The sequence below is a fragment of the Balaenoptera musculus genome, chromosome 20, assembly GCF_009873245.2.
Source record: "Balaenoptera musculus isolate JJ_BM4_2016_0621 chromosome 20, mBalMus1.pri.v3, whole genome shotgun sequence".
NCBI lineage: Eukaryota > Metazoa > Chordata > Mammalia > Artiodactyla > Balaenopteridae > Balaenoptera > Balaenoptera musculus.
In genome coordinates, this window is record NC_045804.1 from 17762735 (window position 1) to 17784776 (window position 22042).

At 58.6% G+C, this 22042-nt stretch overlaps 1 protein-coding gene across 3 annotated transcripts; it reads right to left on the minus strand.

Annotated features, from left to right (window-relative positions):
- Window positions 1-2732: 2732 nt before the first annotated feature.
- TBKBP1 (TBK1 binding protein 1) lies at window positions 2733-20282 on the minus strand. 3 transcript variants are annotated; one of them, XM_036837398.1, is made up of 10 exons: window positions 20153-20282; window positions 17966-18225; window positions 17434-17499; window positions 17095-17199; window positions 15874-16054; window positions 15092-15264; window positions 14837-14898; window positions 6240-6358; window positions 5294-6021; window positions 2733-4231 (listed from the first exon to the last, which is right to left on the minus strand). In XM_036837398.1, exons 2-10 carry the CDS (start codon window positions 18188-18190, stop codon window positions 4103-4105), a joined length of 1788 nt encoding a protein of 595 aa, XP_036693293.1. In that variant the 5' UTR covers window positions 18191-18225; window positions 20153-20282; the 3' UTR covers window positions 2733-4102. The 3 variants fall into 3 exon arrangements, with proteins under 3 accessions (XP_036693293.1, XP_036693291.1, XP_036693292.1); XM_036837396.1 differs by having other exon boundaries at window positions 17434-17556; XM_036837397.1 differs by lacking the exon at window positions 20153-20282 and adding an exon at window positions 18614-20073 and having other exon boundaries at window positions 17434-17556.
- Between the last annotated feature and the right edge of the window lie 1760 nt (window positions 20283-22042).

Sequence of the window (22042 nt, forward strand, 5' to 3'; positions counted from 1 at the left end):
CCCCTACCCCAGCTCCCTTCTGCCCTCAGCCCTGCCAGGCCCCCCTGGGTCGTGAACATCCACATAGACAGTCAATGCCTCAAACCAGAGCCTCCCCTCCAGGCTGCCGACGGGAGGGGCACAGCCTGGAGCCTTCTCCACAGCACCCCCTCCATCAGGTCCTCTTCAGATGTCAGTTAGATTTCAAAAGGCACTTAGGCCACTGCGGGGTACAGCTCCGAGTGGCAGGAATTTCTCTGGAGTGAATCAACATAGAGAAGCCAGAGGAAGGGCAGGAATAGGAGCAGGTGCTGCAGGATCTCACACCGTTTCGTTTCCCCCCATATGTGGTCTCTGCCCAGACTCCTGGTTCCACCCCTTCCCAGGTAGGACCCCCTTGACCTGGACGGTTCATCCTTGTGTCTAACCTCCATTCTTCCTGCAGTAGCCAAAGTGGCTCTGTTCTTGCCCTTGCTAAGGAAGAAATGTGACTGGGGGAGCACTCGTGCTCCCCCGACCCTATAAAGATATCACTGACTGAAACCCCACCCTCCCTGCTCTTCTTCATTAGTCCTAATCAGCGGGGTGTGGTGTTTCTCATTAACACGGCTGACTCACCCACACACCCCTCCCATTTGTTAGCTATCAGCTTCCCACCCCTCCACTCCCCCCAAACGGGCCGCGCGCACGCGCACACACACACACACACACACACACACACACACACACACACACCCCGCCGCCACCACCATCACCACTACAGCTTCTGAAAGGAGCTCTTGCTCTCCTCAGCTGATTGCCTGGCACAGCCTCTACGGGGACCCAGGAGAGGGGCAGGGTCACCACGGCCCGGTAGCTCTGGCTGTGAAATCAGAGATGAGGCAGGGAGGCCCAAGGGGCAGCTGCTGGTTGAAGGAGAGACAGAGGGCAGTGGGGCCGGAGCTGGGATGTTGGGTGTTGGCCTTTTACCGGGCACTTGGGGATGAGCTCATGGACAGCTTGGTGTCTGTGAATCTTCCCCCACCACCAGCCGTCCAGCTCTGGGCCTGTGCTGATGACAGAGAATAGGCTCTTGGGTGTCTCCTCCAGCCTCAGCAGGATCTTCCCCCGACTTTGCTCCTGCGCAAGTTCTCCCACCCTCCTCACCTTTCCAGGGGCTTAGAGATCCAGACCCCTCTGCCCCACGCTCTCTCAGGCCCTGGTGTCCCTGAATCACTCCCACAGAGTCCTTCCATCTGATCACAGCCCTGGTTGGGAAGAGGAGGATGAGTGTTGGCAGGGCTCCTCAGCCCCTCCTCCAGCCCCCCCACCCCCGATGTCTTCTCTTCTGGGCAGGCATTAAGTTAAAGGCTGTGGTTCTGGAGGACCTGGGCTGGGGAAACACTAGCTTTTTCTCCCTTCCTCCCTTTCCCTCCCAGCTCCACCTAGCTTCCCACCTTACACCTGAGCCCTTTCCCGGGTCGCCAGAAATCAAGGAGACAAGCTGCCAGAATCTGCACCCTATGTTGCCATGCTCCCCTCACCGCGGTGACAGGGGCAATGTCCAGGTTGCAGGATACCTGGGTGCCCTCCCCCCTCAAACACGCTCAAGGACCAGATGTGGTTACTCAGGTCACGCCCCCTCCTGTAGCTCACTCCAGGTCATCCTTTGCACTTTTTATCTATGGCTAGGATTTCTCTTGGCTTTGTGTCTCTTTACCACCCCTAATTTACTAATGCCCTTCTAGCAAATGCTTCCAGAGAGCCAAACAAACTCAGACCCAGAAACCTGGGTGCTGCCTTCCTCCACGGGAACTGACTGAGGTGGGAAAAAACCAGGGGAACCCATGTGCCAGAGGTTCCGGAATCTTCTTTCCCAGGGCTTGTGAGAAACCATGTCCCACAGGGATGTCTGTTCTCACCTTCCCTGGCACGCAGGACTCAGCTGCAGATGGAAACCAGGTTGGATAAACTTTTAGAGGCCAGCTATAGTTGCCAACTGCAACAGAAGAGCAGGGGAGGCTGGGACGTCTCCCCATGGGGGTCTGCACCTTGGCACTGAATGGAAAGGGATGTTAGCCCTGGGTCTGGAGCTGAACCTTGGGCCTTCAATGAGCAACTGCCCCTGCCTTTTGTTTTTAAGTGAATCCTTGGCCAAAAGGGTCACGTGGAAATGAAAGGCACCCAGAGTTGATGAATAAGTAACTCAGGCCCTTTCTGCAGACAAGAGGGCACAGCCCCAGCTAGGGCAGAAGTCATGGGTTCACAACCTGGCTCTGACCTCCCAGGCTACGGGACTTTTCAAGGCAGCTGCTGAGCCTGGAGCCCAGCCCCTCCCTGCTCTCTGACCCATAAGGACATAGATCCAAATGTTCCTTCCTCTTTGAGGCCCCAGTCTGGTTCATGGCACAAGAAATCATTTGATGAAAAAATCGTGCTACTCATAAATGAATTCCCAGGCTACAGAACCTCTACCTGCCAGACCTGATGGGAGGGAAAATTCATGAGTCCCTGACATCTGCTCAGGGCTGGTCACGAAGACACCCTCTGCTGCTCCCTACCTGCTCCAAATAAAGTCCATGTCACAAGTCACCTGTAGCCACTCACATGCCTGCATCTCCAGAATCACCTTGGAACATGGGTGCCCCGTGCATCCCCTACTTGCCCAATGCCCACCCTCCCACGGTTGTGGTTACTTGAGACAGTTTGCAAGACCTTCTGCTACAAGGGTTTCCTCCCCACCACAGCCACAGAGGGCACAGACCAAGCGCAGATGGAACAGGTAAGTTTTATTTGGACTTTCAACTTGTTCAGAGAGCTCAGGGGCCCCACTCCCCTCTCCAGTCCCCCTTCCCCATTTCCCCTCCCTCGGGGAACACTCAAAGTACAAGGCCACGTGTCTCTGGAGTCCTCAGCCCCTGCCCTGCCCCACACACCCCCTCACTCCCCTGCACTGAGGAGGAGGGGAGGGGTGTGAGGAGGTGGGGGACCTGGAAGAGTTGGATCAGAATGGTACATGCACTGACAGTGGCGACCACTGCCCGCACCGGGCTGGGACCCGGGAGAGGCTTGCAGTGAAGGGAGGCGGACTCATCGTGGGGCGGCAGGCTCTTGCCATAGCAAGCTCCACACCTCAGCCCTGGGGACCCCCTGGCCTCCTGCTTACCCGTCCTTCTGAGGGTTCGACTCTGAGGTAGATTTCACAGAGGGAATGTGGGTCGCTGGGGTGTGGGAAGGGGGTTAGCTCTTTTGAAGTTGATCTCCACAGCACCCTGGGCCCATCCTCAGGTTCTGGACTGGGAGGTGGGGCTGATGACACCCACCCAGCTAACAGAGGCTGAGTCACACCCGGGCTCCAGGGCACCTGTGGTGTCGGGGCTTGAGTGGGGTCAGGGTGGAGGGAAGCATCTGCCTTAACAATCTGTGCCTTGGTGCTGGGGGCTCCAGGAGGAGGGCATGGGCCTGGGAGGCTGGCACAGATAGTTCCCTAGCCTGAGGGTCATGGCGCCTCAGGGCAGCCTCTTTAGGCTGGATGCTCCCAGTCCTCCAGGGTCCTCCCTCTTCTCTCCCACCCTCCCTATTCCCCAGGGAGGGCAGAGGGGGAGAACAGGGTTGGCCTGCAGGGAACGGCGAGTCCCGACCTGGCCGTGGGATGGAGGAACTGGCGTCAGTGTGCAGGGAAGGCTCTGAGACCCCACAGGGAGGCATTCCCTGGACAGAGCACAGCCTGAGAAAGATGGACATCTGGGGAGGTGCTAGGGGAGCTCCTGGAGTCTTCTGATACCCTCCCCTCCCCCAGGCCCAAGCACTAGACACCTTCTTGGATCCAACCGTTTGAAAACAGAAAGGCAGAGGGAGAGGCTGGGTGGGATATGCCCCTTCCCACCCCAGCCCTGATCCCCACCTCCCCAGCAGAAGCCAGTGAGCTGGGGAGAGCCCCAGCTGACCTCCCGGGAAAAGCCAGGGCTGAGTGGTGCCTGGACCAGGGAAGATGGCACACACGTTGACTCGGTAGCTAGTGGAGGTATCTGGGGGTCGCAAGGGGCAGGGGCCCCTTACGAGATTCATGCAGCATTCAAAGTGAGTGAGTGTTTGGGGGTGATGGGAGAAGGTGGAGAAACAGCCAGCGGGTGGGGGAGGCACCCTAGATCTTGCTGTTCTCCAGGTGAGAGTCAATGTGTTTGATGAGGGCATCATCGGGGTACCCAACAGGGAAACCCAGTTGGCAGAGGGGGCAGCTGCGGATATCAGAGCCCACCGTCTCCATCAGCAGCTGTGGGGAGAGAAGGGAGTCATTTATGGTCCAGAACCCTCCATCATGGTCCCCACATCCCAGCCTGCCCTTTCCTGGGACCCGAGGCAGGGAGGGCTGCAGCATGCAGAAGGCATCTGGGCACCCCTTCTCCTGCATCACCCCCTTCCTCCCCCTCCCTGATCACCTTCTACCAGTTCAGCATCCACTGCCCCGACCCCGGGCATAGTGTCCCCAGGAGGTGTGAATGGGGAGGTGGGTATGCTCAGCCTCCCAGAGCATCTGCCGTAATAAGGGAAGCCAAGACCCAGACATGCCCTCAGAGTGACTAAGACACAGCTCTCAGATAACTCAAAGCAATGGATAATCCTAAACAATGTACAACCCAAAAATAATTTTCTGTCTGGCTTTGGAATATATTTTGGTCCTTTCAGGTGGCAAGGGTTGGCTCTGACGTCCAGGAAACTCATTATTTCGGTGAAACGATACAGCCGTGAGATAGGGTTGTCTTCTAGGACAGACAGGAAGGGGCAGGGGCTCTGAGGCCTGATGGACAGAACTGGATGAGCAGGCCTGTCCCTGTCCGCAACCAAGACCCATGGCATCCGCATAGCCTCCATCACCAAGTAATAGCAGATGTCTACTACTGAGCCAGGCACTGTGCAAGAGTGCTTTGGGCTCACTGCCTCCCTCTTAAGAACTCTCCAATGGAATTAGATAATAAATCATTGACCTCATTTTTGCAGATGAGAAAACTGAAGGCCAAGAAGATAAGTAACTTGCCGGAGGTCCCAAAGCTACTAAGTGGTGGAATCCAGAATCAAAGCCAGGACTGTCACTCTAAAGACCCGGGCCTTTAACCGTGAAACTGAACAAGTTTTAATGGTGCGGGGCCCCAATTCACACCAACAAAAGGCCACTGGAGAGAGAGGGGTTGCTGCGCCCCGGGGAAGGGGGAGGTATCAAAGGAAGGGAGCCCCGCCCATCAATCAGGCGTGAAGAAAGGGGCGGGCCTCACCACCCCCCGCCGCCCGCCCCCCGCCCCCCGCCGGGTCTGAGGCATGTGCGCACGTGCCCACTCACGTTGATGGACGGCCAGGACTGCGCGTGCTCGGCGTGGGTGTAGGCGGTGGCGGCGGGCGACTCCGGGATGGGGAAGCCCGCGCAGAACGAGGCGCAGCGGATGGCGCCAGCCTCCGGGCTGGGCGGGCTGGCGGGCACGGCCCACTCCTCCTCCTCCGACGGCTGCTTCTCGAAGCGCAGGCGGATGCCCTCGAAGGCGTGCCGTGGGCTGAGGGGCCGGCCGGGGACGTAGAGCTCGCTGCCATAGGCCCGCGGCTTGGGCAGCGTGGCCGCCTCGGCCTGCAGCCAGGGCGGGGAGGCGCCCGTGTAGCCCGCGCCCTCCGCCATCTCCGAGTAGCTGCGCCGGCCCTGGAAGCCGGCCTTCACGTGGTGGCTGGGCGGCTTGGCGTAGGCTCGCTCGGCCAGTGTCCTCTCCCCGGGCGGCGGGGGTGGTGGGGGCCGGGGCTGCGGGGCCGGGCAGGCGGGAGGCCCTGGGGAGCGGCACTGCGGGCTGGGGGACTGGCACGGCGGCGGCACCGGCGAGCGGCGCTGCGGGACGGGCGACGGGCAGGAGGGCGAGGCCGGCGAGCGGCGCTGCTGGGGCGAAGGGCAGGGGGGCCCGGGAGAGCGGCGCTGGGGGACAGGGGACTGGCACGGGGGGCAAGGGGGCGCCGCTCGGGCCGGCGGGGAGTGCGAGGGGCACTGGGGGGCCGGGGAGTGGCGCTGCGACAGCGGCGAGTGCCTCTGGCCTAGAAGCGAAGGGGGACAGTGGTGGGGAGAGAAGACGTCAGAACTGGGGAAACAGGGCCTTGCCGGCGACCAGTGCCCACCCACTCTCCTCCGAACGCGAGTGGAAAAGGCCTGGGCACGGGGAAGGAAGTGAAGGGTGGTCCCCGGACGCAGGACGGTGGCCACAGCTACCCCCTCCTTCCGGGTCCAGCTCCAGGCCTCCCCTGCCCCATCTCACCGCCACTCCGAGCCTGCTCCTGCAGCAACGTCCTCAAGATCCTCCCCTGCAGGGAACTCAGCTCCCGAAGCCGGCCCAGCTCCTCTGTCAGCTCCGTGTAAGCCAGCGCCAAATTCACCCTGAAGGACACCCAGTCACTCAGGTCAAGGCTTGACCCCAGCTTGCCCTGACCCTGAGGTCAGAGGGCAGGGAGTGGGGGAGAGGAGAAGGGAAATGGGTTTACTGCCACAGCTGTGGAGAAGAACTGCCTCTGCCCCAGCATCTGGCCCTCCCCTCCCCTCCCCGGCCCTGCTAGCCCCGCTGCAGAAATTCTCTTGGGCTTTAAGGGCCACCTCAAAGGGAACCTCTTCCAGGGAGCCCGACCCCGACCCCGAACCTTACCCTGGGCTAGGGCAGTGGTTCCCAGACTATGGGCTGGGGATAGAGAGCTCAGTGATTTCAAGGGATCCCTGAAATTGTGTATTCACTGAGCATTGTCTGTGGCCTGAACACATCTCATACAGGTATGTGTGAATGTTTTTCTAATCTGTGCAGAAGCTGTGGTGACAAAACACAGATTCATCAAAAAGCTGCACTGAATTTATAGTAGGTTTTGTCCCTGTGAATTTCCTCAAAGAGTTCATGGTAATAGTTTAAGTGCAATCTGTGTATTGGGGGCAGGGGGTGCCTGAGGAGTCCTCACCTTTGAAAGATGAGGGACCACTGCTGCACAGCCTATGAAGAGCCCCATTCCATAAGTGAAGACATGGCCTTCTGGCTTGGCAGAGGTGCCAACTGATAAACTTGAACCCAAGTCTGCCTATTTCCAGGTCCACTGCTCTTGCTCCCACCTCAAAGCTGCCTCTGAGCTCGATTCAGCCTTGCAACTCCCAGGATCAGCAGGGAACCCTTTACATGGAGTTGTTGTGCACCGAACACCTCCAGGGGGCGCCACTCACATTAAGCACCTAACAAAAGTTGCCTGTTCTGGAACTTCACTGGGAGTTCCTCAAAGTTGGGGTCTATATCACTGTATTCGTATTCCCAGCATCTTGTCCAGGGTCTGGTACCCAGGAGCTGTTCAGTAAGTGAATATTGAATTGAGCCTCTCTATCCATTTTTCTCTCTTCCCTTTTTTTCCTCGCACTTCGTGCTCAGGCCTCCTGGTCACCCACCCTCATGGAGCTGGAACAGACTTAGCAAAGACTTCAACCACTTCCTTTTCTCTTCCTTTCTCTTTGGGTCCCTGTGACCCAGAATCACTGAAGGTTATCATTCTCAGCACTGCCCCTCCGCTGTCTCCCACCCCAGCCTGCACACCTCCAAGGAGCCTGTCCCGATGTCACATGAGGCTCTGCCATGGCCTTGGGTCACTGCTTTCATCTCTGATCTGGGGTTGGACCGATCCTGGGAAGCAGGGGATTTTGTTTCCTCAGATCTTGCCCCCTCAATCCAGAAGGCACTCTGGAACTTTGTGGAAGTTGGAGCTGGAGGGAAGTGGCAGGCAGAGGCTTGGCCAGTCCAGAGGGATTTCCTCACAGGGGAGGGCCTCTTGCCCCAGTAGCTGAAGGGCCCTGGGCAGCAAGGAGAGGAGGGTGGAGGGAGTTCTCCAGACCCTGAGGGCCCTGTCCTCATCCCATGGTAATGGACGTGTGAGAGGATGTATGTGAATGGGAGGGAATGAAGGGAGGTGTGAGACCACTGTGGTGGGTGTGAGGAACAGGGTGAGAGTGTGTATGTGTGTGTGTGTGTGTGTGTGTGTCTGACCCCGGAGAAAGGGAGGGGAAGTCGTGAGGTTAGGGCTTCAGAGGGCAGGAAAAGCCGAGGTGCAGAGGGTAGATGATGACTGAACTCCCTCGCTCTCCACTCACTGACGGGCTCTCTCGCGCTCTCTTCCTAATCCTGGGGCGGAGCTGGGTGGAAGGGGGAGCCCCTCCCCCAACAAAGCTATTTTTAACCCATTTGGACCAAAGCCAAATTCTTGCAAATAGGCTGGGATTCTGGGGGACAAGCCCACTTCTAAAGGCGGGAGAGTGCCCTCTACCCATCTGATGGTGGACACGGATGGACAGGAGCACAGAGGAGGGAGTCCTTTTGGGAGCCCCTGCCAAGGTGCTGCAGCCTCTATCCCATCACATCTCAGCCGTCGTGTGTCCTGTGTTCCCCCACCCTCTTCTTCAGCGTGGGTCTGTGGGAAGAAATGGCATTGCCCTCATCAGACTGGGAGGCCAGTCTGTGTCCCACACTGGGGACTTCCCAGTGGAAGTCTCCCCTCTTCAAACTGAGGGAATCTGAGGGCAGGAGCTGCGTCTCCCCCGCTCAGACTGGGGGCTTTTGGAGGATCATGCTAGACCCTCAGTGGTGGGGGCGGGAGGGAGCCCTGGGCAGGGCACTGATGGAACATCCCCTCTGACCGAGCAACCACAGTTTCTCTCCCTATCCGCCTTCACTGCTGTATCTCAGGTGACAGATACAGGTCGTCGCCTTCACACCCTGCCTCAGAGATCTCACCTGCCACACTCAGTTGCCAGGCCCCATCTCTCCCCTGCTTGCCTTCCTCCCCATGTCAGGAGCTACCCCAGTTTCCACCGCCCAGCTCCTGGCACCCTCCTCGCAGCAAAACAGGGCAGGAGGAAATGGAAGGGAGAAGGCCCTAGCCCAGAATGCCCAGCCCTTCTTCCAGCTCTGACCCTGTGTCCTCCTGGAGCTCCAGGCAGCCAGCCCTTGCAACGACCTCTGAGACCCCGGGCAAGGTGGGGGGACCCGACCTCCTGATGCCCCATGGCCCTGTGGGACCTCCCCCTTCATCGGGCATCTCTTCGTCTCTTCCCACCTCAAGATGCGCAGGCCCAGGCTGCTAAATGCTCTAACGACCTGAATGACTCACATTAGAAAACACTGCCAATTCAGTGGAAAAAAATCTCAACTTCACAACACAACCAAGAGTCGCACACGTGCACCTGAATACACATTCTACTTCCTGGCTTCCTGGCCCACACCTGAGTGCTATTTTCCACCATCACGGCTTTGGGATGTTTGGGAAGGATGGGTCATGTGAACGGCAGCAGACGGCTGCATTTGGGTGCTTCTTCATTGCTTAAATTATGGGGGAAAATCCTGTCTGAGTCTCTCAGAACTTGGGAAGGACTCAGGGAGAAAAGAATCATAAATAATCTGTATGAGCCCTTATGGGCCAGGCATTGTGCTAAGAATTTAATCTTCACAACAACTCTACAGTGTTACCACTCTTATTATCTCCATCTTACAGATGAGAAAACTGAAGCTTACAGAGGTTAAGTCACTTGACCAAAGCCATAAAGCCCAGTAATAGTGGAGTTGCTGGAATGGGAGCTCCCGTCTCCTGGACTCCAAAGTCGAGGCTACTGACCACTAAGCTATCTACTGCCTTCCAAAAGGATCAGGGAAGGAGGGAAAGGAGAGGTGGGAAGGCAGCAGAAGGGAAAGATAAGGAGGAGGAGGAGGCTGGGGACCTGCAAAGTGGCCTGGGAGCCCTGAGCATCACCAGCCCTGCCCTGGGAGGGGAGAGGAAGGCGCTAGACACGTGTGGAAGTGGAAGGACAGAGTTTATATTAAGAGGCCGGGTCAAGGTCACAGAGCAGTGGTGGCACAGAGCAGCGATTCAAACAGGCTCTTGGCACCTCAGCCTGCTGAGCTGGCACCTTTGGAAGAGCCAGAGTGCAAATGGCAGCATTGGCAGGAAAGAGGGCTCCCACCACTGCAAACCTTTCCACCCTTTGTTGACTTATCCTTTCATTCATTCTTTCCACGAATAATTGAGGGAGCTCAAAAATTCATCTGGAAACAATCATCTTCACTGTTACTGACAAAGCAACTGAGATGAGAAAGGTTAGAGACCTAAGCGTCTGCCTCTATAAAAGGCCTCTTTCTGCCCCAAACCAGCTGGGAGACACGTGGGCTTCCGAGTGCAGTGTCTTCCCCAGGGAAGTTCACTGGGTGCCCTGTGCTGCGCTGGAGCCTCCGTGAGGATGCGGATTTGGATGCAGACACAGATGCGGCAGGGTTGAAATTCAGACCAGCACTGGGTCATGGGATTAGAACTAGGGATGGATGGGCTCAAGGTCAGGATTAAGGCTGGGGTCGGGGCCAGATTAGTTCATTTTCAGTCAGGATTGTACATGGAGCTGGGGGCAGGATGAGGGATAGAGTTACAGGGAGGGATGGGATCAGTATTAGGGTTAGGACTGGGGGAAGGATCAGAGCTGGTCATGTGGTCAGAATCCCTGGCTGACAGAATCAGCAGGAAAAGAGAAATCCAGCATCCCCACCCCCTCCATCCTTGCCCATAGCTGCCCCCTGCTGCCCCCAGCCACCTCACCCCCGCGGGGGAATTGAGGGACCCAACTTTCCACCACCCACAGGCACACCCAGCATTAGTCTTCCCACCCGGCCCGACCCTCAGGGAGGGGACCACAGGCACCGGGCCGTGGAGGGACTTGAGGTTGCGGGCCGGGGGAGGAGGAAGTCGCATGCAACAACCCAGCGCTCCACCACTTCCTTTCAGGCGCCTTGAGCCCCTTCACTCTCCTCGGCCAGCTATGACTTGCGGTCCACAGAGCCCGGCTCTTCATGGCAGCCCCTGCCATGCTTCCAGCTCAGCCAGATGTTCTCTGTGTCTAGAAAGCCTCCCTAGATACAACCAAACCGAGAGGCTCACAGCAGGGCTAGGAACCAGAGTCCCCATTTCGGTTGGGGGGGCCCACACATCCCAATTTGCCCAGGGCTGTCCTGGCTCACAGGAGTCACCGGGCATAAGTATTAGTAGGGCCCCCTTTCACTTTTAAAAATGGTCGGGTTTAGTCAGCAAATCATCTGGCTGCCCCTCATATAAGGGCCTCCTACTTGGATAAGAGTGTGAACCAGAAAAACACCACAGAAGTACTGTCACCCCATCTGCTCAGGACCTGTTTGGAATTTGCACTTAACTTCTCTGATTACTTCTTTGTAACCTTGGTTTGCTCAGCTGTAAAAGGGGACAACACTGTCACACATTTTTTGGTGAGAATCAAATGGGATTTTGTAGGTAAACTGCCTCTCACAGTGTCTGCTGTGGATGAAGACTCAGGGAGGTGCCTAGGAGATGGGTGGAGAAAGGGGGAAACCAGTTTTGATCCTTTTCTGGAGATACCAGCTCAGTGAGTTTGGTTTGAATGAGGGGAGGACGTGGAGTTCCCCATCGAGGGAGAGAGCGTGGGTAAGAGCTGCTCTCTGCCTCCCTGGCAGGGAAAGGGTCAGAAACAGTTCAAAGCCCACCAGCCCCTCAGACCACAATTAGGTGGGCGTGGTGGGCCCCAACTTCAGAACCCCTCCCCACCCTTGGGCAGCCCCGAGGCTGCAAGTGCTCAGGGCTTAATTCCTGTGGGCCGGGTACCCAGGCTGAAGGAAATTTGAAAGAAAGGAAGTAGGGAGGGTGAGAAGCGTGAAGGGGGAGGCCCTGGGCCCGCTGGTTCTGGGGCATGAGACTAAGCTCAGGGTACACGGGGGTCTCCGACTTCCGTCCTGACCCCCCCCCCACTCTGCCCTTGACCTCTGTGCAGAGTTTCCATCCTCTCTCTCCGAGTTCACACTTCTCCCCCACCACTAACCGCAGCCCACGCAGAGGCTTGTGGGTGGAGAGAGGGGTGGGGGGTGGGCGGAAAAGCACCCAGGCTGCAACACTGAGCCCCCCACGTTGGGGAGAAAGGCCTCTAGTCCCCCCCTCATCACTCATACCGAATCCCCATCTTCTCACAGGGTGCTCCCCTCTTGGATGAACCCCCTCCCTCACTGGCCCTCATTCCCCTCACTGAGCCCCCTCAAGGAGCCCCCTCTCCACAATCTCCCTTCCACCCTCAGCGCTGGCCACGCCCTCAGGAAGGCCGCACTCAGGACCTGTGACCCCGAGTGGGGCCCAGAGGGAAGGAAGCCATGGGTTCTGCACCTCTCACTTGGCTGGGACCCTCCTGGGGTCCTCAGCTCCCTGCGCATCCTCAGGAGCAGGTGGTCTCCACTCCCACCTCCTCCTTCATTATTGCCTTTGGCCCCCGAGTCACCCTCAGCGGCTCTTCCTCTGGGGCAATTTGTCCCCCTGGGCACCGACCACCAGATGCTGGGTGGACCAAACAGCAGGGAAATCTTGACCGGAGGTCAGACCTGGAGGGTGGCAGTCTGGTCTGGGCGCCCATTTTCAGAGGAACATTGATGACCTGGACTTGTGAGCCAGGGGCCGGGATGGGAGGGGCTGGAAGCCTTGGGGCTGGGGCTGCCTCCCAGGACTGCCCCCTCAGCACCTGGGGGGCTCACTGTGGGGAATTAACAGAGGCGGTGGCAGTACAAGGGAGGGCGTGTGAACAGCCAGGACTCCCACGGTGAAACTGGCCACCTGGAGGCATCCACACTGAGACGGGGGAGCACCTCTCGGGGGTACACTGGGTTCCCACGGAGGACTCGGCTGGACTCAGGAACCTCTGTGGCTCCCTCTTGAGCCTTCACACCTCCATCTGGATAATCCACCCCTGCAATCCTCTCCTAGGAAGGTCCACATGTAAAATTCCCACTAGCCTGGAGGGTTAGGCAGAAGTAGAAGGAAAAGGAGGGGCTGGTGGGGGAAAAGGAGCTGAGAGCAGGTGACTGAGGCCTCCTCAGGTGGGAGGACGGGGAGGGAGCACTCGGGAAGCGGCTTATTACCAAAAGGAGCTGAGTTTATAAGAAAATAAAACTACCGGGGGAGTGAGGACTTCCTCTGAGAATTAACTCTTGCCAAGCTGAGGCTGTCCAGAGATGCTTGGCCTGAAAGGAAGTGTGAAGCTGGGCAGGCAGGGCCCAGCCGGCTCCAGGGGTAGACATCCAGGAGGCCCTGAGGCAGAGCCCAAGCCGTAGAGACCGAGGGGAGGAGCTGGAGGTCACCTCTGGTAGGACCAGCCCTGGAGCAGAGCCCAGCTCCCTCTGGCCAAAGGGACAGGGTCGGGGGTGGGGGGGATGCCTTGGGGTGCGAAGGAAAAGTGGCTGGCCGGGCCAGAATTAGTGGCATAGACGATATATGACCTCCAAAAGCATCTGTGGGAGGGGTTCTCTTCTACTCACTCGCTCACGTGGCCCCTCGGGACCCACCGCCCCCTTCTCTGCCTCCCCCACATCACCTTCTGCCACTTCTCCCAGCAACGACGGACCTCTGAGCCCATGAGGGAAACCTGGGGCCAGACAGGTGAAGTGGGCAAAGCTAAGCCACTCGGCATCCCAGGAGGGGTCCCTGAGATTCGAAACCTGGCTGTTCGGACTCCAGCCAAAATAAATCCTCTCTCTGGGTTCAACCAATTGAGGGAGGCTTCACTGCTGGTCTTCTAAGAGGGAGTTGGATTCAGTGAGCCATAAAGGGCCCCACGGTGTGACTTTAGGGGCAAGCTAGGATTCTAGAACATGTGCGTATGTGTGTATGTGTTTATGTGTGTGTGTGTGTGTGTATGCGCTTTCCGGGTCTGGGCACACGGGCTAGGATGGACCCTGAGCCCCAGCCACAAGCTAGGGTGGACCCTCTCTGCAGAGGCCCCTAACAGCTGAGGGGTCCCGCCCATCAATCCCACACACTGGGTTCTCACTCCCCAGCTACCACAGCCCCACCCAGGCCCTCACCCCAGGGTGGAGAGGGAGGTGAGAGGTACCCCCAACCAGCCAGAAGCCGGGAGGAAGGTGAGGGGGGAGCCTGCTGGGAGGAGGACCGGGGGTCCTGGAGCTGGGTGTGTGGTGTGGTGGAGGGTTAGCTCCTGCCCTCACTGGGCCTCAGCCTTCCCCTCTGATGAAAGTAGGGAGTCTGTGCCACACGTCTCATCTTGGGGGAGAAGGCTTAGGCGGAAGGAGGTTTGTGCTCTATTTCTCAGAAAGTGGGAGAGGATGAGTTCCGGTGCGGATGTGAAAGGCACCAGGCTCACTGCTGCCAGGCTGCGCTCACCCTCTCCCTGGCTGCCCAGTGCCGCCCCGGAGGCCCCGCTACTAGGCTCACACTGACATAGCTCCCTCCCCACCTACTGCTGCCACTCTTTAATGGCAGGATCCCCAAGGAACACCCCAGCATAATATGTTCTAATTCCCTGCATGCTGCTGTATGAACTCAAGGAAGTCCATCCTCTCCTAAGCCTCAGCTTTCTCTCTCCTGAGATAGGAGACGAGGCACCACAAATCCTAAAAGAGACCATCTCCTTCCTCCTTGTCAGGGAGGAGAGGGTTAACCCAAGTGGCTGGGCCTTGTTACTGGGATAGAAAATGGGCCCCAGAGAGGCCCCAAAACTCACCAGGGGACACTGAACATAGCAGCAAAGCTGCTGAGGAAGTCTCTCTCAACACCTGACACCTCGAAAAGACACAGGCCTGGGTGCCAGAGGAAAGCAAAGGGAACCTCCCAGAACCTGAGCACCTCCAGAAGCTCGCCTCCTTCCTGTGAAGGGCGCAGAGCCACACAAGCAACCCAAACCTCACAGCCCTGACAGCGTGGAAGAGAGGTCCCCCAAACAATGTGGAGGGGGAGGAGAGAACCAAAGGGGGAACCTGGGAAATGCCATCCCCGGGGGTGCAGAGGTTAAGAGGAAGAGGATTACAGAGTGACTTACTGATCATCCCCAACTCTTTTCACCCATGCCATGTCGCGCTCTGACTGGTTGGAGGCCAGATCCTAAGGGAAAGATCGAGCAGTCAGACCCCAACCTCACCTTGCCTAAACTTCCCTTCTTTACCATTCCCAGGGCTGGTCGGTACTCAGTGAGGAAGTCCCAGATCTCTAAAGTTGTTTTCAGCAGCCCCCAGACCTTCAAGGAGCTCTGCAGGTGCCAGAGCAGGGACCCCGGGTCAGCGCCCCCCCTTTTTACCTGGGCCCGGGTCTCCTGCAGCTGCTTCAGCTCCCCCTGCAGCCGCTCACACTCGGCCTGGAGCTGCTCCTCCCGAAGCTGAGCCCCCCGGGCCTCTCCCTGGGCAGCCTCCAGAGCCTCTTCTAGCTGCCGCCGCTCCAGCTCACTCATACTCGGCGTGGGGCCTGGCCAGCCTGCCGGTAGAGGAAGGGACAATGTCAGGCTGGAACCAGCTGCGGGACACTCTCCACCCACTCCCAGATCAATACAAAGTGAAACAGGTGAGAACTGCAGCAGGAAGGATCCAAGAGAGACATCCAGAGGGTAGATATCCCAGGATGAGAGAGAGACCTCTACTGAGGGCAGACGGGAACGATGGGCTGAGCTGCTTTTTCTAATCTTTCTGGAGGCCAGGGGAGAAATAAGACGGGCTCTGGAAGGGTGTCCCCAGCCAGACTCAAGTCTGCAAGCATCCTCGGGGGCCTCTCCTAATCACAACGGAAGACAGGCGGAGGGGACTCTGGGTGGGGCCGCCCTCTGCTGGCACATACAGGAATTGCATGGGAGAGCCTGGGAATAAAGGAGTGAAAGGGGGGGATGTCAGTGGGAGAAACTGGGGTAATAGTTGATGAGGTGAGGGGACAATTGGTAAGGAGGGATGAGGTGATTATGGGAGAAGTTTAAGACATTGTAACGGGTTGTTGACTATCAATCTGAAACACCGGAGGTGCCCAATGGTGTTGAAATGGGGGGCTGGCTTGGGAACTTCAGAGTATGGAAATCAGGGGTGGCTGAGATCTCACCGTGACTCAAGCCAGATCCGCCTCTCAGTGCCAAGTAGTGCAGGTCCAGATCAGCACAGGGCGGGGCAGGGGCAGTGGGGGGGCTCAGGCTGGGGAAGGCTGCATCCCGGAGGCCTTGTTGCTGCCGCAGCTGCTGCTCCAAACCACAGATCTGCCGCAGGTGGGTCTCCACCAGGGCCCGCTATGGGGGGGAGACAAAGGGGTGAGGGTCTGCATCAGGTCAGGGCACCCCTGTGGGCCGCCCAAACCCAGAACTTCTCCATGTCTGGGTATCCATCATCCCCCTAAACTGAGCAGAGACCCCAGGTCACATATCCCAACTCCACTCTCCAAGTGGCCATGAGTCTCCTCTCCCAGCAACTGCAATGCAGATGTTTCTGGCTACTGCCCCTTGCAAGGTCAGAGTTAATGCCTCTTCCTTGTCACTAACACGCAGAGACACTTATAAGAACACTCAGCCCCCTGTCCAGACACCACCACCCCCTCAGGAGCATAATAACTTCCATTTGCATATGTGACTTAACCACTCTGGGCTTCACCTACCTCATCTATAACATGGGGCTAACCACACCTACCTCTTAGGTAAGTTTGTTACGAGGATTAGAATGAGTAAATATATCTAAAGAGATAAGAATGATGCCTGGCACACAGTTAAGTGCCATGTAAGTGTTTATGATTGTTAAGTCAAAGCATTTTTTACACGAATGCCCAACAGCTCAGCAAGGTTGTTATTATTTGCCCCACTTTTCAGAGGCAGGACAGAGGCTAAGTGACTTGGCCCAGCTCACAGCTAGGAGTCGGCAAGAGACCATGCCTCCTGATTCTGACACCTGCCCACCTGCTCACATACATGGCCATACCCTGACTCAGAATCACACACAGGCCAAGGCCCATCCCAGCAGCCACGAACACTTTCAGTCACCTCTGCCCTCACCCACACAGCCTTCCAGCTCAGTGCTATAGGCGCAGGGTCAACGCAGCGTGAGCACCAAACATACACACAGATTCACAGTGTTCTACAGGGCTACTCACATAGTCACCTCCTGTCACTGCATGGCCAGGATGTACACAGAGTCACTCACAACCTGTATGATACACACAACCCCACTCACCAGGCCAAACGGGCACTCACTCACGGACAGACATGAACACGGTGGGGTGCATTCCACAAGCACACAGCCAAGGTCACACCCTCAAGCACCCGGGCTCCCTGGACCTCACCATCTCCCCCAGCTCCGTCTCCAGGTCACTCTTCTCCACGCAGAGCTTCTCGTAAGCCTGGATCATCTCCCCGAGCTGTTCTTCCTGCTCCTTATTCTTCTGCAACTGGATGGGGCCCGGAGGGGGTGGAGCGCAGCCAGAGTCAGGCCCACCTTGACTTGGGGGCAGAGCAGCACCCTGTGCCTCCCACCCCCACTCCCAGCACCCAGTGGAGGGGTAGGAGGAGCTGCAGCTGGTTCTAGGGAGGACCATGGCCATCTCTGATCAAGGAGATGGAAGGTCAGAGGCTGGGGAGGTTATCAGAAATGGACTGGAGCAAAGAGCTCAGGGAGGGCTCACCTCGTGCTGGAACTGGTTGAGCCGTTGCTGCAGGCTGACTTTCTCCACCTCCAGCAGGGAGCCATCCTTGATTTCATACAAAGAGAAGCCGTGCTCCTCTCCAAAGTCATTGATCAGTGGGTACTGCGGGTGGGGCAGGCCCTCAGGACAGCTTCAGCCTTGCTGTGTCCCCATCCCACAACCTGCGTCAGAATCCTCGCCTCTCCCTCCCCACTCCAGTGGGATCTGTACATCCTGATTCCCATGGCCCTGTAGGCATCTCCCACCAACCAGATCTTTTTTAGATCCAAGGTCCAGCACTCCAAAGCGGATCCCTCCTGATCCTTTCCTGATTGGTGCTGGGGTCTCCAGAGTTCCCATCCGTCCAGAGCAGCCACTTCCCTCGTGAGGGATTCTCAAGTTCCCAAGAGTCTGTACCCTGACCCCTCTTTTGGATCCCTGGAATCTCTGCCAGACCCCCAGTTCCTGCCACCCAGCAGCCCCCTCCCCTGTCACACACACAGCCAGACCCCCGTCATCTCCAGGTTCTGACCTTAATCTCGTAGACTTTGAGGCGGCGGCGGAGGGTGGCATTCTCCCTCTCCAGGCCCCCCAGCCGCTCTTTGATGTCTCCGTAGGCCGTGATCAGGGCAAAGTGGGAGGCGGAGCACATGTCCCCCCCCAGCGAGGGGTCTCCAGGGGCATCCAGCCACACCTCACTGGGCCCCAGGGCCTCCTGGGTCAGGATGCTGATGTCATCCTCAAACATGGACTCCATGGCAAGGGCCTGGGCCACGGCCCGCCCTGGGCCTCCTGGGAGAGCAGGAGCAACGAGCAACGGTGGAGAGGGTGGCCCAGAGCTTGTCCCTAATACCCCTTGTCCTGGCCTGAGGAGCTCTGCGGCCAGCTGAGGTGCAGCCTGGTGCTGCCCCCGTGTCTCACAGCCCTCTCCCAGACCCATCTTCTCTTCTCTGCTGCCTTTGGGGGAAGGAGCTGGGACCAGACGGAGGTGGGGGGGCGGGGAGCAGTGACAAATAGGGACAAGTAAGCGAGGCCAGCAGCAGGGAAGGGCTCCTTCCGGAACCCAGGGAGAACTGTGGCCAGGAGAGGGCTGCCTTCCCAGCACACGGGGCCCAGATGGGGCCTGCCTTGACTCACTCCTCAGCCCCTTCTCCACCCCAGGTCTCACTTCCCCAAATACCTCTCTTCCAAGCTCCTCATGCCAGGCCTCTGGCACCCCTGGCTCCTCCCTAAGGAAGGCCCAGTGCTTCTGGGAGTGTCAGCCCCACCACTGTCACAACATCCTCTGCTGGGCCCCCGCCCAACTCCCTGGCTTCCTCCTCTAGGATCCCAGAGTTCAGGAAAAGGAAGTGCTTCCCCCACTCACACCGGCAGCTGTGGCAACCCTCCAGGCCCTCCTCACCCCTGACTTGGGACCCACAGGAGGTCATCGGCTGAGTGTCTGAGGGTACACAGAGGGGAAGGGGGCTCTGGGAGAGGGCCCGGCGCAGGTGGAGAGGGCTGACAGAGAATTCCGAAGCCCGGCCTGTGTGCCTGCACACAGGGAAATGGGGAGCCCTGAGAGGGGGCAGGAATGACTCAGGGCTCCCGAAAGAGTAGGCGAGGGGGTGCGTGTGTACTTTTCCTGGCCCTGTTTATGAATGTGTGTCTGTGGTTGGCATGTGTGGGGGGAATGTGTGTGTCTGTGAATGAGTGTAGGTGTGTCACAGTCAATGAGTGCTTTAGCGGGGCTGCGGGCGGGCGGTGGGGGGGGGGTCGGAGGGAGTGGGGAAGTGGCCAGGAGGCCGTGTGTGTTTGTGTGCGCGTGTGTGCACGCGTGCGTGAGCGTGTGTGAAGGGTGGGCACGTTCGGGGCCGTGTGTCACGTGAGGCACTATGGGAATGTCCGAGGTGTGTGCGCGCGCGCCAGAGCGTGTGTGCGCGTAGGAGAGGGGGCTCCCGAGGTGTGAGTTGAAGCAGTGGGGTCCGCGACCTCCCCAAATCGGGCAGCAGGAGCCTGGGGTGGAGAGGGCCCAGGCCCAGGCCCCAACACTGCCCCGCCTTAAGTGCCAGGGAAACGCGTGTGACCGGGTCTGAGTAAGGAGTGTGTGCGTGTATTTGTACGGCTGGCCCCACCTTTAACCCTCTCCTCCCCAGGCCCATCCCCTCTCCCCCAACTCCGCTCGTCCGCGCTCACCACACCCGCCCAGACCCCCGGCTGGCCGGCCACCTCGGGCCCAACCCCACTAGCCGGGGCTCTGGCCCCTTAGCGGCCGCGACCAGTGTTTGCTTCCTCTGCATCCCCCCCTCGGCCCAGCGACCCCGCGCGAGAGCGACAGCAGGCGGATGGGGAGGGGGTGCCTCCTCGGCCCCGGGCCCCTTCTGCGGTCCCTTTAAGAGCCGCCCTTTAAACCCCTTTAGCTCGGCGGACAGAAACTGTCGCCCCTCCCCTCTCAGGGGCCGAGACCAAGCAGCCCCCTCCCCCACTGCCGGCCGAGCCCCGGGGCCCCAGTCCGGCGTCGCCGGGCCGGGGAAGGGGCTCTGGAGGCGGTGCGGCTTGAGGAGCGGCGGAGGAGGGGGAAAGGGGGAATGCGGGCTGCAGACGCCGGACCCTTCCCCTCCCCGCCACCCTGGGCCAGCTGCGGGCCAACCTCCCGCCCCCTCCTCCGGTCCACCCCGCGACCCAGGGGCCGGCCCTGGACGCCGTTCCCCTCCCCCCGCCCAGCCCAGCCGGGACTCACAGCTGCTGCCGGTTCCTGCTGGTAATCGCAGCTTACCCCCTCCGCCTGCTCCCTCCCCAGACGGGCACCGGTGCCCCCACCCCCCTGGCACCGCGCTCTGCTCTCGCCCTGTCGCCGCCGGGTCTCTCCCCACCCCCCACCCCTCCCCCAACCCCCCTCCCTCGCTCCCGCCCCGCTCCTCCTCCTCCGCCGCCGCCGCCGCCGCCGCCGCCGCCTCCTCCTCCTCCTCCTCCTCCTCCTCCTCCTCCTCCCCGGCTGCTCCGGGTTTCTCCGGCTGGGAAGGCGCCCCGGACCCGGCCGCGGCCACCACCACGTGGCGAGGGGCTGCCGGCCCGGCGTGCGGCCCCGCCTGGCAGCGCGCCCGGCGCCCACCAGCTCCCTGCCGCGCGGCCCACGCTCCGCGCCCCCTCCCCGACGCCTCCCAACGCAGTGTGGCGTGGCGGCGTGTGTGGGGGAGTCTGCGGACAGCGCCGGGGCTCAGGTGGTGCTTTGGAATTTGCTTTGGGGCTGTATGTTTTGGGGAAAGTGAGGTTCTTTATTTGGATTGTTTTGGTCTTTGATCTTTTGAGAAGGAAATATTAGACCTACTCTTCATAGCTCTTGGGAGAGGGGGCATTGCACTGATAATGAATACAGTGACCTTAGGGTCCAGTCGGAGAGATGAGAGTTAAATCAGTAACTTCTTTGGAAGTGAGAGTGAGCTAAGAAGATCAAAGTTCATTAGGAAGGGGGACAGCTTTCCTCTCCCACACACAATCCCCTCCCCCCAACACACAGACGCACCCACAGGCCAGCGAAATGAACAAACAACAGATTTCACCCTTCCACAAAGATTATTTGAGCACCTGCCAAACTGCTGGGCAGGAGTCACAAGTTTTTGCCACTTTCCCACTGTGTGACCTTGGGCAAGTTACTTAACATCTCTGAAATAAATTGGAGTTAATTCCTGACCTGGGCAACCGTGGGAGAGGAATGGGGATCAGAACTAAAGGTGCTCTGTGAATCCTCAGGGGGGTGTTAATAAGTCATTTTGGTTATTCCCTGATGGATTAAAAAACCATGGGCAGAGGCATGGTCAGCCTGGATGCAGGTAGGGAATGATCAAGGGAAACTCTGGAGGACTCTGGCTAACCCCTAACAAGCCAACCCTGGAAAGAGAGTATAGGCTAAGGAGGGGGCTTTTGGTAGGCACAGAATTTAGCTTGAAGCCTCCCATCTGGAGAGAGGGTTCAGGCTGCTGGGAACCTGAGCCTATCTTTTTGGCTCCTGGAGGAGGTGGGTGTTGAATCTGGAAGGGGCAGGAGAAAAGGTTTCTTGCTTGCTGTGAGCTTTGAGAAGCAGCAGCAGCAGCTCCCATTTTGTCCCACTGTAGGGAGAAGATTGGGCTGGAAGGTGAGCTCCTCCTCCTAGGAGAGCCAGCAGGGGCTGTGTACTCTTTATTTTCAAAGAAGGATTCTCACTGGCTCCCTTCCTCCTCCTCCTCCTCCTCCTGCTGGGTTCCCTTCCAGTTGCTCCTGCTAGCCTTTTACAGTCCAGAACACTAGCTTTCTCTGAGCCATGTGGGACAACCCACCTGCCCTTTAGATATAAAGGCTACCCACAGGTGTCATCTCCCTTAAGGCTGCACAGGTTCTCTTCTAAAACTTAGAAGACCAGGCAAAAGATTGGAGGCTGGGCTTAAAGGCAGTGGGGTTGTCTCTGAGGCCTCAATGAGTGTGGATTTGGCCATCAACTGGCCTGAAACTGACTGGCAAGCCTTCCCTCACTGAAAAGGGTAATGGGTCCAGGTATCGTCTAAGCACACACTCTACAGGATGAGTTGTCAGGTCCTGATGCTGCTGGGCTGCTCAGGGTACAGGCCTGAGTCACCCGGCCGGGCACAGCCCAGTG